Source organism: Sciurus vulgaris (genome assembly GCF_902686455.1).
Source record: "Sciurus vulgaris genome assembly, chromosome: 2".
In the NCBI taxonomy this organism is placed as follows: Eukaryota; Metazoa; Chordata; class Mammalia; order Rodentia; family Sciuridae; genus Sciurus; species Sciurus vulgaris.
Genome location: NC_136462.1, coordinates 7602686 through 7622326, shown reverse-complemented (window position 1 = coordinate 7622326; position 19641 = coordinate 7602686). Strand labels below are relative to the sequence as shown.

The 19641-nt window shown below is 44.8% G+C and overlaps 1 protein-coding gene across 2 annotated transcripts in view; it reads right to left on the bottom strand.

Moving 5' to 3' along the window:
* Window positions 1–1194: 1194 nt before the first annotated feature.
* The window catches only part of SETD3 (SET domain containing 3, actin N3(tau)-histidine methyltransferase), a 76136-nt gene continuing 57689 nt past the window's right edge, over window positions 1195–19641 (bottom strand). For both annotated transcript variants that reach the window (XM_079129505.1, XM_079129506.1), the window contains 7 exons: window positions 14931–14989; window positions 14027–14141; window positions 8566–8640; window positions 7333–7499; window positions 6369–6454; window positions 3414–3574; window positions 1195–2572 (listed from right to left, as the gene is read on the bottom strand). In XM_079129505.1, the coding sequence (XP_078985631.1) occupies window positions 2117–2572; window positions 3414–3574; window positions 6369–6454; window positions 7333–7499; window positions 8566–8640; window positions 14027–14141; window positions 14931–14989 (1119 nt within the window). In that variant the 3' untranslated portion in view covers window positions 1195–2116. The remainder of the gene's footprint in view (window positions 2573–3413; window positions 3575–6368; window positions 6455–7332; window positions 7500–8565; window positions 8641–14026; window positions 14142–14930; window positions 14990–19641) is intronic.

Genomic DNA, 19641 nt, shown 5'->3' with positions numbered 1-19641 from the left:
TGTCACAAATGCAGAGCTGTTCTCGACTGGAAGTTTGACTTATATACACACTTTTGGTCCCATGACTCACAAACAGGCTCACGGATGGAGAATTAACTGATAGGACAAATCGGCCCTGGATTTTAAGCAGGGACTTTTGAGGACTTAAAGCCATTCTCTTATCTTACGAGGACACGAGGAAACAGGATCCAGGGATAGACACCATGACCCCAGCAAGGAGGAGCGGCACCGGGGCTCAGGATCCTGGCTCTCTTGGCTGGGTCTGAACTTGAACCTTTCCCAGGGAATAGCCTGAAACTATTGGTCTTGTGATGATCCATTGGAACTGAATGTGTTTTCAAAAGGCAGTTTTGATATCTTGAAAACTTGTAATCCAATGAGGAAACATATTCATAGACTAAATGCTAAAAGCTCTGGTCCCTGGGGCCGGAAACCTGACTAAGAAAGCTCCTCAAGGACCACAGTGCCTGGCCTCTTGGAGATGAGTATGCAAACTTCACAGAGGGCCTCACAGTCTCGGTCAGGTGTCCCAGGTATCAGGCTGACTGAGAGCCAGCCGTCACACACCTTCCCCCACAGAAAGTACAAACTGCACACGTTGACACACAGGGAAGCTGCAGGCTCCGACCCCAGCAGATGTCCCCAACCCCAAGCAGAGATAAAGCTGCACTAGCATCAATACAGCCAGCAAGCCTCACCTTCCCAGAGATGCTAGGCCCTCAGGAGAGAAGCCGCCATCTGCCTGCAGAGTTGAATCTTACTGAGAAGGGATGTGGAAGGGTCCACGGGATTACCTACTGTAGCAGCGTTTCTCAAACTGATGAGTGAATAATTTACACAGCATTTTTCAAAACAAGCAATGTCCTTAATAGGACATGAGAAACGATGTGAGCGTTGGTGGCCCAGGAGTCGGCCTGAACACTGGAGGCCTTCTGGGGACAGGCCCTCACTGCGCTCAGGGCACTGTCCAGCCGTGCTTCCCCTGGAAGCCAAGGTTGCTTTCCATGGTGTCCTACTGCCTGCCTGGCTGGAGCCCAGGTGAGGAGCCGACTGCAGGCCTAGGGCCCCACAGCTCTTGTCCCTCTCACTATCTGGGACAGCAGTCACGGCACAAGGTCAAGGCTCCAGAAAAGCTCGGGGAATCAGAAGATGGTCTGCATGAAACTACCCAAACAGCCTGTCCCACTCCAAAGAAAAGGAATAGACAAAAATATTAATCATGTTGTCCTTTTAATAAGGGATTTTACTCAAAAGGGTAGCTTTGAAAATACCTAGCTTGTGAAACCAGAAAAGCCAGGGAGCCGCCTCACCTTGAACGCCACCACACAAGGCTGCGGGCCGCTGTGTTTGCAAACTGTTACCAACACTGGAAATCAAGCGCGCCACTTTGAGATCAGAGCCAACGTTTAAAATTAGGAGGAGGATGTGTGTCCTACTTGGATTCAAGAAGGGACAAGTTCTCATTACAGTGAAACAAAACACAAAAAGTAAACAAATCTTTAGAAATCACTAGATATATATGTGTGTGTATATATATTATATAATTAGGATTATCGTCAACATTTAAAACTATTAAAAATAAGGTTGCCACCTTACCTTTTCTTTTGGTACTGGGTTATTATTTTTTAAGAAGAAAAAAAGAAAGATTTTGCCCAGACTAAATTTAGTTTCCTACCCTCACCCCTGCTTTCTGCTGCGTTGTGTCCCCCGCTCCCTGCTGAACACCCAGAGTCCCATCGACTCTTGTTGGCAGGAGGCAGAGCAAGCTTTAATTCTGGCCGTCAGGCTGACAGCTCCACAAAAGCACAGCTGAGCAAGGAGTTGAGTTCTTCCCCAGGAAGAAAACACAAGTGCCCGTCTCGGGCCTGCAGAATCTTCCAAAGGCGCCTCTCCCTTGCTGCTGTTAACTGGTTTGTTTTGCCTAGAAGCAAGATGGCAATCTTAATCAAAAGGGAAGCTAGATCTTTAAAATAACTTAAAAAATCATTTTTATATAAAGCAGCAAAAACATATTTTCCTCTCTGCAGAAAGAAAACTGTTAACAGGGAACATGGCGATGTAAATGGACTGTCCACACACTTCTGCTGAACTGGATTTGCCGAACTGGCACTGCACTTCAGAGCTGCTCTCTCGCCTCCTCAGCACTACCTGAAGAAGATTCTTTGGCGTCTTCATTAGCTCTTTTACTTCCTTCTAGATCTAGATTTTCATTTTCGGACCTGGTCCCATTGGGGATAGAGTTTTCGCCATTGACGAGCCCGTTTTCTGCAGCCTTGGCTTTGCGGACGGCCTCCTTGAGGCTTAAGGACTCCTGCACCCCAGCCTCCTCCTCGAGGTTTCTCAAGACCAGTGGGAGCCTCGAGTCCCCGACGCTGCCCTCCAGCAGCCCAAGGTTACTCTCCTCGTATCTGGGGAGCGGCGCCCTCTCCTCCATGCGTTTCCGGTAGTACTCCCGGTTGACACCCGCGCTCTTCACTGCTTTCTCCAAAATCTCCTTTTCACCTAAGCGCAATTTGATGGCCATTGTCGCACGAACAGAAAGGTCATGGGTTTTCAGTACGGCTTTATCTTCCTGGAAAACAAAAAGAGCAGAATTAATGGCAAGTAATCCAAAGCAGCAAAGCTGCAGTGACGGGTAGGACACTGAGGGGGACGGGGCGACTTGCTAGGGTGCTGGAAGCTTCTAGCACTTGACTGTGCAGGTGTTTGCATGACTGGACAACTCCATCAAAACTATGCTTCAGGCTTGTGACCTTCATTGTGTGAGTTAGACCCCAAACTGCTATAAAACAAAAAGATAACTGCACTCCAGCGGCCAGCAGAGACAAAGCAGCTCACCAACATGGCCCCAGGGCAGCACCTGGGTGGAGGCAGGAGTGGAGGATTGGATCACAGAGAGGAAAGGAGTCCTCAGAGCCTGCTGCCCAATGGTGAGCTTGAAAGTACAAATGTGAATGTGGAATCAGTTGAGTTAGAAACTAACCAAGTAGGCCGGTGTGGTGGCACAAGCTGCTAGGGAGGCTGAGGCAGGAGGATTCTGAGGCCAAAGCCAGCCTCAGCAATTGAGCGAGGGCCAAAGCGACTCAGTTAGATCCTGTCTCTAAATAAAAAAGGGCTGGAGGAGGTGGCTCAGTAGTTAAGCCACTGATCGAACCCCTGGGTTTGATCCTTTGTACCCTCCCCCCCCAAAAAAAGTACTGAATAATTTTAATTTTCTCCTCTAGTCAACAATGCCTCTATGAATTTTGGCAAATGTAGTGCATTAAATAGAAATATATTAATATTGATTGAAAAATGTCAGATATACAATTATTTGCTAAAGAAATAGAGAAATTTACATTTAGGAAGATACACCTTAGTAAACATCTTTAAACACATGACGAAGTCAAATTGCCATTTAGCAATCTAATTACCTCAATCGTCGTTTTATATGTTTTTAAAAGAAGTGAGGCTCTGTCTTCAAGAAATGTCCACAGTTTGACCTCATTGTCCCAGCTAACAGGAAACTCCGAGTTCCCCAAGGTGAAGATCCTATCGATAGCATTGTCTCCGAGCAAGTGTTCTTTCAGTTCCTCTACAAGAAGTATGAACGGCAATCTGTTAGAAGGGACAGCAGTGCTACCTCTCACTTCAGCAAGCAATCCACCTTAGAAAGTGTATTTTCCAACAGTGTCATCTTCAGGGAAGGTGGCTAAAATTTCCCTCAGATCAGCCGAGCAGACCAGATTCCTCAGAGTAGAGGCAGAGCCCGGTTTCAGGCGAGGAAACCAGCGAGGCCCCTTTGCTGGAGCCCAGACCCAGCCTTGGTGAAGCACTCCACAGAGCACCGTTCTTATGAGGGGCACTGGGACTTCAGGTGGCTGCATAAAATGCTGTCCAAGGACAGCCTGGGGCCACACACCCTGCACTTTGATGGCAACTTTCTCCTAACCAGGGGCTCCACCACTCAAACTGGGTCAAAAGGCAGCTGAAGAGTGTAAAGAGTAAACACAAGCAACAGCCACAGCAACCCAGGGATCCCTCCGGATGGAGAGCTGATTGGTAGTCGTTCCTCTCCTAACAAGCCATGGTCAGAAACAAGCAAGAAAATGGACTATAAGAATCTTAGTTAATGAAAAATGAACCTATCTCTCTCACTTGTCAGAATTTAAAACAGGAAGTATAAATAAACACAAGTGAACATCTCGATTACCTTCAAATGTATTTAAGAAGAGGGAAGAAGCCAGCAACTGCTCTGAGCATTTATCTCCTGGCACACTATCTCCAAAAGACCAAACGCCCTGCTATTCATGCTCAAGAAACACACCAGCTTCTTATGTAACTGTGAGACAGTATCTCTTTCAGAGCAAAATGCCCTACAGCTGTCACTATTTACAATTCAAATTGAGGAACTGCTGCTGCCAGCAAACCAAACTTTTATTAGTATTAGTTGGAGTAATTCAAAGAATACATCAATTGTCTTGGCATGACAAATTGTCTTCCCATGACTAAAGAGAAACCAAAGAGAGGCGACGAACCTAAAATGATTCAAATAGCTTTTTAAAAAAGAAAATAGATGTTACCTAATGTTCAAAAAAGATTTATTGAGTTGTATTTGTTAGCAAAAGAACAGGATAAAATTCAGGATTTTTAGACTCTTGATTCTTCAGTTTCAATTCTTTGCATAAAGCAATGGAGACTTTTTAAAAAATGTGCTTTCTTGGTGGTAGAATTTCTTTTCAGAAGCTCCTAATACCAAGGTATTACTGTCCTCCTCCCTCAACCCACCAGTTCTTTTCTTCTGGGGTGAGGGAGAGCTGGGGGATCAGAGCAGAGCTCTCTGTCCAGCAGTGAGACGGGTGCGATTCACACGAGGGAAGGGACCCCAAGGGGAGCAAGACTACGCAGTGGAGGAGCATATGGGCAGCTCCCATTGGGCTCCCATCCCGCCGTCTCCTGGGAAAGATTCCTGATGGGATCCCCCACTCGGTGGTTCCTGAGCCTCATTCCACCCGCAGGGCAGCCTGAGCTTGGGAGTTAAGTCAGGGTCATTTGTCTCCTGCTAGCTCAGTGACCTTGGCTAAGCTTCTGTCTTCTGATTTGGAGTTTCTACATCAGTGAAATGGGAATTACCCATCCCACAGGCTGACAGGTTGAAAGTAAGGTCCTTACCATGCTGAGCACAGTGCCCAGCACACAGTAGGCACAACACAAATTGTAAGAATTACTATCACCCTGACCTTCCTTAATTGTACATTCCCGAGGACATGAACTGTGACATTCAACTTTGTATCCTCGTGAGCATGCAAGAAAAGCCCACAAGGGGCCCTTAATCAAATTTGCTGAACTAAAAGGTTGAACCACTAGTAAGTTTAAGAGGCACCAAGAGCTCCCACTTGAAAGACGGTGACTCTCTGGCAACACGGCTGCTCTTAAGGACGACGAGCCTATCTCACTCCATCTGGTTCTGTAGTTGGTGTCTACATCATCTCCCTGTGTTTTAGAACCAAGTGTCTTCTACCTCCAGCCCACTGTCAAAGCCTAGCCTTGTGCAGAGCTTCTCCCTGGGTGCAGAGCTGAGACCCTGGCAGGAGATAGCAGGGCACAGTTGACACTCAGCCAGACAAACACTCTGACCAGGACTGCACCTTCCCTGATGCCCCAGCAGCTCTTTCCAGAACACTGGAAATGTCTGCTCAGTCATTCGCTTACGCCCACCCAATCTGTTCTGCACAGAATTTAAGGCAGTTTATAACAACAGCAACACACATACAAATATGATCAAAAGTGAAACCTCTAGACAAAGGAATTTAGGGGAGCTCATTCTAGGACAAACGAAGTACATTCTAGATGAATCTGGATTTGACCACATGAGGTCAGAACTCAGAATTTAAAAAACCCAAATGACTGTCTTAGGCAAATATAAAAGTGGATGCTCAATACATATATCTCACTCTTTCTGGAACTGACATAATAGGCTGTGGCCAAGAATATTTTGTGTTCTTTACAGAATGTTTCCAATGTTATTTACTCTAATACACCAGGCATTAAACATTTCTGGGATAAAAAAAAAAAAAAAAAAAATCAGTTTCTCCTTTCTTCACTACTGCCACCTTCCCACTTCCCAAAAGCGTGTTAGTTTTAAGCCATTTTATCTTTAACCCGAACACTTACATTTTACATATTCATGAAATCTTTATTTTTTTGTAGTTGTAGGTAGGCAGTATGCCTTTATTTTATTTATTTATTTTTATGTGGTGCTGAGGATCCAACCCAGAGCTTTGCACATGCTAGGCAAGTGCTCTGCCACTGAGCTACAGCTCCAGTCCAATTTTCATGAAATCTTAAAAATAAAAAAAGAACATATCTCTTTTCACAAACTGATTTACCTTCGGTCATGCAGAATACTCGGAGAAAAGCCAGAAGCTGTGCGGAGATGGGAGGCTCCGTAAAGTGCAGAGCAAAGACACTGGAACTGACAAGAAAGAGAAGCAAAGTCAGCCACCCTGATCTGCTGCAGAACAGGCCAGGTCCACAGCACCCTGGCTTTCCCTGGCCGTCCCCCGGCCGTCCCCCAGGAGGCGAGCTGGACTGTGCTGCTCTGCTCACTGGCTCTACCCAAGGGCAACGTCTTGTCCCTGCCTCCAGCATGAGGCTGAGCCAATAGAGGGGGAGGACCACACCTGGCACTGGCCACTTCTGCCAAGCTGCCCAGTGGCTACTGGCCTTCACATCAGGCTGTGTGCTCATGTTGAAAGCGTTAAACACACCCACAGTTCTTAAAAATGTTAATAATAATTCATGTTGAGTTCACACTTTAATCATTAATCAAATATTGACAAGTTCAATAAGAAAAGGTCTGGATAATCCATTTTCATTAAGAATGGTTCCTCCATTCCCTGGAGGACTAATAAATCATAATTCTTGTCTTCTTTATCATTTTACTCCTCAAATGCAAGAAAATCTTAAGGAATTTAACCAGGAATTCTTGAAATCACTGAGGATCATGACTTCATTACAGAAACTAATGGTGGCAAAGAATTAAATGAAACAAATTGATCCAGGTCATTAACCTTTTCAAGGTGAAAGGCATTAATGATATCAAAGTGCTTATTTAAGCTAATGAGGATTGCAGGCTGCATCCCCTGGAACGATGGCGCACTCCCAGCGACACCATGCCGCCTACCTGGAACCGTGGTAAATCACTGTACAGCTCCACGGCCTAAACGCGCTGCGCATCAGGGATGGAGGGATTAAGACAAACTACCAGAGAGAGGTTTTATTAACACACCAATTAAACACCATGCAACCTGAATGTGCCACAGGAAGGGGCCTCGACTGCGTTGTACGTACGTTGGGATGCCGGCGCGCGCCAGCACCTCGGCCTTCATGGCATACAGTCGGTCGCTCTTACTCACTCCAAGCTTGATTTTCACTCTGTCGTGTGAATTATTGTCAAAGAAAAAACCACTGTGGATCACAAACTCTGCATTTGACCGAGTGCCATAAAAAATGTAAATCTGAGATGCAGTAAAGAGAAAATAAAGGGACATAAAACAAACTTAGCATGCCTTCTTACCACAGCGCACAGGGTGAGCTCTCCCACATTTACTGCTGCTCTACGTTAAGGAGACACAAGGCTCTAAAGTCACCCTCCACCTGTTTGGTACTGAAAGTGCGGTGGGAGCAAAGTTTCTCAAATTGCCTGCGACAGGTGGGGCCAAGCACCCACATCCACCCCCACGAGAGAGGTCCTGATCAGGCACAGGCGACCCTGGACTCCTGGGTCTCTCTATGACCCTCTTCTCCCTCCAAGGCACAGCCCGACCATTCCCTTAGGACTACATTCTAGAATGCACCATGTCTTCCTCTCCTTTCCATACAGGAGAGTCCCTTCTGGAACATGAGTTTAAAGCAACACCTGCTAGAAATCCACCCCTACATCCGGTGTGGTTTGGTACCTAGCAGGAGGCTTATGCACTTTTCTGAAAAAAGAGCAGATCAGCACTTTGTGAGACTACAGTTTTTCATTTTGTCTCAACTGGGATGTTAGTGGCCTACATCAGTTCTGGTTTTGTATTATCTGCATGGTTGTGAAATTGGGAGAGAGAAGGTAGGGATTCATAGATGTGTGTTTCCAAACTTACTGAAAAGCTTACCCCTGCCCCCACCCAAATCATTAGATTAAAAAAAATCACAGATTAAAGTGAAGCACGAGACGACAGATGTTACAGTTCTTGATTCCCTTATGTTTTTGCCACTTAAATACCGCTTGTTAACTACTGCCTCTTTATAAAGAATCAAGAGATGAAGGAATAAAAACAATGCAATTTATGAACTAATTTGTTTTAGTGTCATAAGACCAAGTTTATTTTTAGTTAACAGTGTTCCAAATATTAGGTCAATTGGGCAAATGACTGCACTTAAATCTTTGTTCTTCATGGACCCAAAGCACAGTGTTTATTACAGAATAAACATGTTTGCTCCCAAGTTTTCTTCCTGAGCTGATACCTCTTTCAATGGCCAACTGAACATCTCACCAGTGCCCACTGGCGGGCCCACTCCCAGGCGCTGTGAGGAACCCACCTGCTCTCCAGCCCGGAAGTCCTGCAGAGCCACACACTCACAGCGGTCATCCTCCAGGTTGTAGCCAGTGGTGATCTAGCCAGGAAGAAGGGACAGAGCCACAGTGAGGCCCGCGCATCTGTTCTGCTCATTCTGAGGCTCTTTTTTGGTCAACAGGATAAAAGGTCCCCAGAGGCACTTAAAGGGTGCATCGGAGGGCCTCCCAAACCAAGCACAGGACGGCTTGAGTTGTCAGTCAAAGCTCCTTACCCCAGTGATTCCTGAGACAAAGGCGGCCCTCCTGAAGAGACACTGCAGCTATTACCACTTGATGGTCTCACCAAACACAATCCCTGCGTACAACATGACTGCTGTGGTGCATTCCCCAGGGCAGTGAGCCCACAAGCGACGTGGGTACATGCCGCACCAAGCCTGTGCCTGTGCACTGGTGCTCTGAAGGAAGCGGGATCTCTGTGGCACCCTCACCACCTTACAAGCATCACCTTATCTAACATTTGGGCATTAGGGGACAAGAAAAACTGCTTCTGAATCATGTACACATTAGAAAAACTAAAACTTTCAGGTATGCAAATGGAAAGCAATATAACTTCATTGTTTCTTATTCCCCATTGTTCTGCCAAGAGACATATAATCTGGGCGTTTCCAAGCCCATTGCCATACAGAAGATTCTCTGTCTCCAAAACTGTGTCCTCTCCCTAAGCTCTCCTGGCCTGGTGAGGGCCAGGCAACCTCGCAGTCTCAGCACACAAGTGAGAAGATTTATCTGAGGTGTGAACTCCCAGGGGGACCCAATTTACAGTAAAAGTCCCTTCTCAGCATCCCATCCTGGCAGGGCAGTCTCCAGCCTCCAAGGCTGTGTGAAGTCTCATGGGTTCTTTTTGGACCTATTCACTTCACCCTGGAGGATCAAGGACTTAAGGTGGCAAGTGCTACCTGCAAACAAAGGTATCAACTTGGATCTGGAAGAAGGGGACTTGAGCTGAGGGCACAGAATTTGGGATGGAAGTCCATTTTAGGCACATATAACCCAAAGTGCCTAAAACCAAAGGTTTATAACCATCCTTAGAAACCTTTCATGCTTCAGATCTGCAAAGACCAATGAGAAAAGGGGAAGCAATGAGAAACAAATGAAGGCAAGTATTCCAGAACATTCCACTCACAGGACATCAAACACTTGATTTGGACTAAAATCACTTCCATGACTTTCCTGTACAATGTCTGAGTCACTGTTCTGACCCCAAAACATCACCTTGATCACAGTGCAGAAGGAGGAACTGCCCTGTACCGTGAGCCCCCAGCACAGGAAGTTGGGTGCTCCCTGGCTGCTACACAGGGACCTGCCAGCAGCAGGAGAGAAGGAAGGGTATTAGAGAAGGAGGGAGCTAGGGAGGGGCCTCATCCACCCTGTGCGGGAGGAAAGAGGACCAAGGACATCTCCCAGCTGCCTCCTGCTGTGGGTACCACCCCCAAACACCAAGGCTTACCAGGCGCCCTTAGCAAGCTCACAGGGACATGCCAGCCCCTCCCTTCTGCACCCTTCTCCAGTGTCCTGAGGTTCAGTGAACCACTCTTCCGTGTGGCAGAGCCAAACGCTTCTTGAGAGTGCTACCCAAACTTCTTCTCCACGCGAGGAGCTGCAGGCTGAAGCCTAGGCACTGCCTCGCTGAGGCCGGCCTTGAGTGGAGGAGGCACTCACAGAGGCCTCCAGCCCTCAAGACCCTGCTGCTCAGCAAAGCCTTCTGCAGGCACTCTGGAAAGGCTGCCTGCATACACAAGCTGCGGGTACCACGCAGCCTCAACCTGAGGCCAGGTCAGGGAGCTGGTCCTTCTGCCTTGTCCTTACCCACGCGGATGACTTCATTCTGTACATATTTACTGAGTGCCTGTTCCATGCCAGGCCCTAGGTAGGTTCGCAAAAAATGGCAAAAAAAAAAAAAAAAAAAAAGGCCTCAGTCCCCACCCCTAGGGACAGTGTAGTGGGTCAGACACAGGTGAAAAATAAAATATGAGTACAGCCCCAGGGGAGCCTCAAGTGCCTGATAGTGGGGTACGGGTAAGGTGGGTCAGAGTTTGCTGGCAATTCTGGAGAAGAGGGCACAAAGGGGCAGGTGGCAAAGCATGCCAGGGAGGGGACGGTGGCCTGCTGTGTGGCTTCTGCTCTCAGCTGTGGATGGCTTTAAGCTGCACAGGGCTCAGAAGCCAGCCCCAAGCTGAACTCTAGCTGGATTCACCTGTTAAACTATGACACTGAGAAAGAGCATGAAGCCCAGGCCCCAGGACAAACAGAGCGGGACTGCAGACCATTTTACATCTCCTCTCTTCTGTGCTTTTCAAATCTTCTCCAAGTATGTATCATATTACTTTCATTATTGTAGGGGAAAGGAATGGGGTAATACAAGCTCATCAAATAAAATTTGGAAATACTAAACAAAACAGAAGGAAGAAAAAGATCATGATCACATTAACATTTTGGATTATTCTTTCCGGTCTTTTTTCCAAGTATGGGTGTATATGTTTTACATTCATTTATTCTTTACTCATGAATTCATTCAAAAAATACCAGGTGTTGGAATATACCACGACACTGAGATATGAATAAGACCAGACCCCAAAAAAAAAAAAAAATCACCTGGCCTTCACAAACCTTTCATTCTCACAGGGAAGGAGGTGAAACAACCTTGGAGAAATACAATAGATAGAAATACAACATCTAGACAATGGTGGGAAACGCAGTAGGACCAGAAGGGAGGATTGACAGATGGGAGGCGTGGCAGGTTTGCAAAGGGTGAACAGAGCAGCCCTGCTGGAGGTCACCTGTGAGTAAGTCTCAGAGACATTTGAGGAACGAGTGTTCCAGGCAGTAAGTGCAAAGGCCCTGAGGTGGGTATGTACTGGAATCTACAGGATAGCAGGGAGCCAGAGGTGGGTCACAGCTGTGGTGTAGTGGTGACAGGTGCTGGGGCCTTGTCCACTACTATAACAATGTGGGCTTTTGAGACCAAAATCTAAAGGTGTTAGATTTTTCAATACACAAATAGAAAGACCTTGAAAAAGAGCCCCATTCCATTCTGCTTGGTCTGCAGACATGCTGCCACCCTAGCTGGCATGTCACATATACCTTACACACTGGAATGAGCTCACGGGCTCACAAACCACCTAGAGGTGTCCTGCTTGTATCAATCAAACGACCCCGAGCGAGGCCGTCTGCTGGTCCCGTAAATTCTGATTCGAGCATGTGAAATGTAAAGATCTGATCTCTCTGACAACTCCCTTCTGAGCTAGATACCTTTCCTAAACTTGCTTCTCCAGGTGGCTAGGAATTCACTCCCACCTGCCAGAATCTCTTGCCTGGGTGGTCCCAGGCTCCCCTTGCCTTCTGCCTTTCCTTGTTGCTGCTCTGGAATTACTGCCCGTGCTATCACAGGTTCAGGGCCACTATGTGAAGCAGGTCAGACACTGGGTTACAACTCCCTATTCCCTGCACCTGCGGCCAGAGGAGCGTCAGCACAGATGCACACAAAAAAGGAAACCTCCTGCTTGAAGGTCAGTCAGGTGCCTTATTTTTAAAAGGAGATGAACTGTTAATGTAATGACATGCAATGTCACGGTGTCAGATCCTACTGCACTGCCTTTTCCACGAAGCCTCACAGTGGCCACAGGAAACGGATCAACGCAGTACAGAGTGAGGCCTGTGGGAAAGCCACTACTCTCCAGACACACCGGCTTCTTGAGTGACCCTTCCGAAGGCCAGGGATGCGCTGCAGGGCTGTGGCAGGCTACGGACCACATGAACTGCATGAGGGAAGATACAGCAAGAGTCGCCATGACAAGTTCGTTATTTTAATTTTGAGATAAATTCAAAAAAATGAACGGCTTTATGGCATTTGCATGGAAGCAATAAGAAGCTGGTGTCTGATAGATAAAAATTCAAAAGAAGAAGAAAAAGAAAAAAGGCAAAAAAAAAAAAAGAAAAGCTGGTGTTTATGAGTGTGGAAGGTGGGACAGCAAGATGCACATGCTGGGTGGGGCAGAGCCAGCGGCCACGGCCTAGGGCATCAAGTGGACAAGGGCACGGAGGACGCAAGACAAGGAATTCTCATCTCACCAGATACCGGGTGTGCTCTCTCTCTTATTGGCTTATAATAAAACAGGCATTCTCTTTAATTTTAGAAATAAAATATAAATTCTAATGATCAATTGAGTCTGGGAATCAATGATCTAGTTCAAAAATAGGAAAAGAAAAATACTAGAGTCAGTAAAAGCTATTTGAAAAAATTTTAAATTTCAAGCTTATAATCAGTTAAAAACAAAAACATCCCTTAAGGAAAAAAAGAACAAAGAAATGTGAAGTTATATTCATTAATGAAAACATAAAACATGCTACTATTTCTTAGTATTGCTAATTAAGTTGAGCATATCAAAACTAAGGCAGAAATGTAATTATAAAAGGGGAATACTCCTTCTTGCTACAATTTAAATACTTTTAAGGTTCGGGAGAGTACTGTTGCTAGACCTTCTCAAATTAGCACAAGGATTTCTATCGGAAGTGTCTGGCACACTACATGTGTTCTGGCCATTTTGTGGAGTTAGATGTAAAATAATCATTTACAGCATTTCTTTAATCTATTTATAATAGTGCTAATAATAACAAAGAACGTGGATGCTGAGAAAAATGATCAAAAACCAACCAGCAGACTAACTAGTATGTTTAAAAAAATCAAAATCATTGGGAATTTATCAGGTTCCGACTACATAGTGTGACCACAAAGTCCTTCTTAGAACACAGAAAGCATGACCGAGGCTGTCACTCAGGCCCAGGAGCAGGGAGCATCCTCCTTTCCTAGTTGAAGTAATAATAACGAAATCTCCCTGTTCCTTTGTTTCTCCCGTCGAGTTCGAGTGCATTTCATGATGCCACAGACTCCTACACTCAAAGGGTCGGTGCCAAGGGCACAAACCGCCCCGTGCCAGGGCACTTCAGCACTGGCTGGTGGGCAAAGCAGGAGTATCGACAGAGCCCAGGATGGGGTGGGGAGAAGCAGGGAGGCGTGCATCACTGGAACAATCAGCAAGAAGAGAAAAGGATCACAAAAGGGAAACAAGAAAGAATAAGGATCTTCAATGAGTCAGTATTTTTAAAAGAAAAACGAGAAAGAAACTTTGGTTTAGACTGTGGTAAGTAAGATAAGAAAATGATGCGTAGGCTGAACAACGAGGCTTGGCGGATAAATGCACCCGGCTGCGGTTTCTGCAAGAGGCAGGAGACTCCAGCTCCCGTTTCCAGTGTGACATTAACAGGTGAGAGAAAGCCAGCTTCCGCTCAACCAGGCTTTAGCCAGGCGGGAGGGGAGGGTGGCTGCTGGAGGGAGGTGCAAAGGGGACACAGGATGGGAGACCTCATCTGCTGGAGCTGGGCTCAGCCTCCCGCACCAGACCCCGGGGGTGGGGGTGAGATTGTTACCAGGCCGCTGGTGTGATTGCACATGTCCCATAGAGGGATCAGGGCCAGGGTCACCCGGGAACCATCCTCCGTGGGAATTTGGTTTTGTCGAGTCATAACAGAAGAGACTGCCCACCTGTAATGATAAAGAAAAAGTGAATTAAGGTTGGGCTATTTAGAAGCCAGCAGCAGTAAGATAACCAGAAATGCAGGGTTGCCTGACCTCTCACGAATTTCCAAAGTCTTCCCTGAGTACCAAAGGCAATGCCTGACGGCCTTCATCATCACTGAAAACTAAGCCCAGGGTTGAGGGGGAGCGGGGGGAGTGGCAGGGAAAGGAGAGCCAGAGGGGACAGAGGAAGTGGTTCTGGAGATGCTCCTAGAGGGAAGAGCCAGGAGCCAGGGCTGGCAGCAGTGGTCCTGGGCCCTTTCAGGGGGTCCTCAGCCTGACAACTGCCAACCTCTACCCTTTTGTGCCCAAATGCTGACTCTGCACCTATTTTCAGCCTTGGTGAAAAGTAAGTGGTAGGACTGATCAGAAGCCCTATGAGAACTGTACAAACTGTAGAATGCAATTTTTTTATTACATTGTCCAAGTGAGTCAACTCTTCAGTTCAAAAAGCAGTCTCCACTTTACGCTAACACATCTATTTAAAAGGAAAAAAGCATCCTTTAGCACTGCCCAACACTAATGTTAATTTCAAGTAACATTCAGCTACCTCAACCAATCCCCTACCACTACAGGCTAATGGCAGTTCTAGATGGCTATTAAAATGCCAATACTCATCCAAGCTGCTCACTGTAACTTCTGAGACCATTTCTGCTTGGATGCTTTAAATGGTCACAGTAGGTCACTTAGTGAAGTACTTCCCTCACTTCCAGGATCCTACATTCCCTTAGAAACACCCCCACCCCTCACACCAACCTGTAGTCCTCGTAAGTGAAAGAATCCTTCAAGGGCAGTTTGCTGGCATGCGGGTGGGTCTGGGAATGAGAAGTTTTAGAAAGCAGAGGTGAAAGAGAAAAAGGGAAAACAGAAATCAGTCAGCAGAATTTCATTATTTAGCTGCCTAACAGATCCTAACAAGAGCCAAATGAAGCAGGAGGCGTCCAGCCGCGCTACTGAGGGATCATCATGCTATCACGCTCTCATACATCACTGTCAACTTAATTTGTTGTGCCCAGCAGACGCCATAAATCTGCTCCTTCTTATTTCGGTCCTAGAACCCACAGACACTGCACGAAATACAATTTAAGGTGGACTAACTCCGCAAAGGCCGGGCGCGCTGGAGCAGACACAGGGGGCCTACAGAGTTAGGTGACTTCCGGAGCCTTTCCCTGGGTCCCAGGCCGTGACTTCTGCATGGGCCTTATGAACAGATTTCAAATCTCTTATAACAATAAAGAAACAATTGCAGGCCCTCTAATAAATTGAAAGTTCTTTGACTTTCTCTGACTTAAATAATTCAATGGGGATAACATATATGCAAATAAATCATATCTGTGGCAAACACGGATCAAGTACAGAAAATCAAGAAATGCAGTTTTATGAGATTATAAAATAAATTTTACAAATCAAATAGATAAAACAGAAATCAGCATATTTTTAAATATACTACTTTTTTCTGGACAAAAGAACATTTGGTAAAAATATCACAAACTTCACACTTAGAGGAGAAAATTTTCCACATTTTGTATTTTCTCTTCACAACCCCCCCCCACTTAGACCATTCAAGCACTTAAAAACTTTGTCTCAATTAAGAAATTAAAAGCTGTAACAGTATAATTTCAATCCTCAGTCTCAATTACAGTCTGATAGACAGATTGCAGCAAGTGATCAATGAACAAATGGTTATTTTGAGCTGCAGATGAAACTGCGGAGCCTCGTCTGCAGCGCGGGAGCTCCGAGCGGCCAGCAGCTCTTGCTCTCGCCGCACTGGCACTCCAAGTGCACTGTCATTTATCATCGCTCACTGTAATGTACTCGCTGGCACCATACACAGGACAGTAGGGGATGAGGTAAAAGTGGCTCAAACCGTAAATCAATTAGAAAACAAAAGCTTGTGCTCCGAGCGCAATTTTAGGCAAATTATATATTACAAAAGACTGCCAATTGGGTGTGAGCTCCCAGGTGCCTGCTTGTCCCCCTCTTTCCAGCCTGGTTTTAACCCTTCAGAAGAAGAGTCATAATGTAAAACTCGTTCACATGATCTTTAAAATGCGTACTTGTGATGATAAGGTGAGATTAAATGAGTCACATTTTAAGTCAACATACAAAATGACACAATGCACAGGAGCAGGTCCTAGTCAGCTCAGGAAGATCGGGCAGCCTGTCTCTGGGGAGGGGAAATCGACCCCACGGTCAGCGACAGTGAGGTTCCGAGAGCCTGCAGGCTGAGGCTTCTTGCTCCTTTCCTTGGTAACAAGTGAAGCGCCGGGCTGTGCTCTCACGCTGTGTGCTTTCAGTTTAATTACTGAACCTAACCATGGCAGTGTTTAGATTTTCATTCAAAAGTCCAAGTCAGCAGTAAGAGCCACTGTTTGTTTGTTTATTTATTTGCAGCACTGGAGACTGAACCTGGGGCCTTGTGCAGGTTAGGGAAGAAGAGCTCTCACTGAGCCACGTTCCCAGCCCAGTCTAAAGCTAATTTGATCACAAAAAGCACCACAGGAAAACTTCTGTAAAGAAAAGGGATTCTGTTGCTAAAATTTCCTTTTCCTTATATTAACATGAAATTTCACATTATCTCGTCTATTGAAATCTTTGCACACCGGCCTCTTTCAAAGTCTAGAAGATGGGAAAAAGTTGTTTTGTTATTATTAAATACTTCAATTCACTGAAACTACAGAATTTCATAGTATCTTGAAGCTTAGTAAATGCCAATGCTAAATCCCATAAGTACTAAAAATTTAACATCCCCTCAAAAAGTTTAACTTACTAAATAGGAAACATGGTGAATATTTTCAAAACTGGAATGCTGAATCTCAGAGACATGAGGAAGACTCAACACTGGAGTGTCTTTTAACAGCCTTGGACCCTAAAAAGGACTCCAACATGGGTGCCCTCCTCAGGGACCCAACAAATGGAAGATTAACCCTCCCAAACGTTTCCCTTCTACTATTTAAGATACATTTCTTACACAACCTACAAATTCATGCTCATAGTCCTGATGAAGTCATTAAAAATTTTTTTTAAATGTATTTTTCAGATTGATTTTTGAGGATTATTTTGGTTGTATGGTTATATAATATTTGCAGAATCTGTTAGAAATAGTTGTTCTTCTTTAAAAAAAACAGGGTGTGCCTGCTGCATGCAATTCTGGTATAAAAGCTATTCTGCCACCGACACACACGCACTTAACAGTTACACTGAAGCAAAATGTGACACATGAGAAAGCAAGCCGCTTCCATTTCAGCAGGGTTCTCGCCACTGTGGCACCAGCGCCATCTACTGGCAGCACGGGGGAGAGGGCTCTAGGAGCCAAGGCCCTCGGTCATTGCCCAGGTGCAGGCCTTCCCAGCAACATGAATAAACCAAAGCCCGGTTCACAAAAACAGCCAACGTTTCAGCTTCACTTCAGTCAAATTTGGTTTCTAAAAAAATTCTATCCAAGCTGGGCTTGGTGGCACACACCTGTAATCCCAGCAATTTGGGAGGCTGAGGCAGAATTACAAATTGGAGGCCAGTCTGGGCAACATAGGGACACCCTGTCTCAACACTTAGAAGAAAGAGCAGGGGTTGTAGCTCAGTGGTTAGGAGGGCCTGGTTCAGTCCTCAGTTACAGCAGCAGCAGCAACAACAAAATCTCTATCCTGTATGTAAAATTCATTATATAATAATTTTATGAGGATCTTGAAACATTCCAATATTGCAAATGATTTGTCTATGAAAGATATTTTATGTTGAAAATAAATGTCTCACCAATTCTGAAAAAAATGAACAAGGATAAGATAAATATCTATTCTAAACAATTTTCATCTAGGCTCTGGAAAGAATGATTTAAAAAAAAAAAAAAAAATCAAGTCTTTTCTCTGTTTGCAAGTTAAGGTTCAAAAGTGTCTTCCAGAAATTAGGTTAATTGAAGTTACTGGAAAGCTCCTGGAATGCTCTTGGGCACTGGAGAGGATGACTGATCTGCTGCAGGGAGCAACTCCCGTGTGACTTCAGGCCACACCACAGACTCTTCCAACACAAGACATTCCTAATCTGCATTCTAAAAATAAAAATGTGAATTAAAACAGAAAACATACTCTTTGTGGCCAACTGGTTTTAGCTGTGACTAGCTTCCAAGACAGATACACAGGGGATGCATGACGAATGTCCCCAAATAGCCTGTCTGGCCACTGTCAGAAAAATGACAGTGCACGGGCCTCTCAGGCACTAGGCCAGCAGAAGCATGAGAGGGGGCCAGACTGCCAAACCACCAACTGTCCTGTTCCCCCAAACGCCACTGAGAAACCAGCCTCAGACTTCTGGCATATTTTTTAAGTGACTGATGTTTTTACCTTCTTAAGCATAATAAATATTTGAAGTTGGGGAAATGAACAACTGCCAGAGCTCATAATCAGACCTGAAGCACTAAAGAGCTTACTTTAGAAAGAAGGTTCTGGAATCTTCAGGTGAAACCAGGCAATTGGTAAAGCATTTTTCCTGCTCCCTTTTCCATCAAAAGGAGGCCTTCCTTGTGAGACACAGTAATATTGTGCCTAGTACAAAATAATCACTGTGTTTGGGAAAGATTAATATCTAAAATTGTTTGTTTGGCTTCAATAAAAAGGAGCAATATTGCTAAATATGTAAGTATGACATTTTGAAGAATTTACCATATTGCATGGGTCTGGTAGCGATGCTTAAGGAAATTAAAAACCACTACAGTCAGCATATTTGATCCTTATTAAAGTTCTATCTTGAACTATCACTCACATAAAACAAAAATAAACCAAGAAGAAATTTAAATAAAACCTATGGATTATAAGTGTTTGAAGATGAAAAAATGAATGATATTCTGGCTTTAAAAAATTGATTTAGCATGCAGCCTCTCTTTATAGTCCCTTGATAAAAATGAAATCTCCCTAACAAACACTTAATAAAACCTGTCAATATCTCTGGAAAGAAAAATGACACAAATGCATTAAGTATTAAATACCCTTGGAAAAAGTCACATATTCCATGAATTTTTGATGTACTATCTTGACATTAATGTAAAACCTTGATATTTATAATTGACAGATATTTAATAAAGTATAAAAGAAAATGGCTGCTGCGCAGCATGCAAATTTTTCAGGTTGATCAGAGATGAGAGATACAGACGTGCACTCACACTAAATAAACACTTAATATGTGTTCCACAAATCAGCTGCAGTCTTATTTTAAGCTCATACAACAAACCTTTGTGGAGAACCAAAATAAGCAGAATTCATTATTAGGTGAATTCCTAATTCAGAAACATCTAGCATGTGAAGCAGCTTTCAAACATTAACAGCTCTGCACAAGAACAGAATACTTTTGAGTCAAGGATGGTTTTGTTTTCAACGTTTAGTAATAAGCATTTAAAAAATAAAGATAAGAATCCCCAGCACCGCAAAAATAAAATAAAATAAAATAAAATAAAATAAAAAATAAAGATAAGCACTTC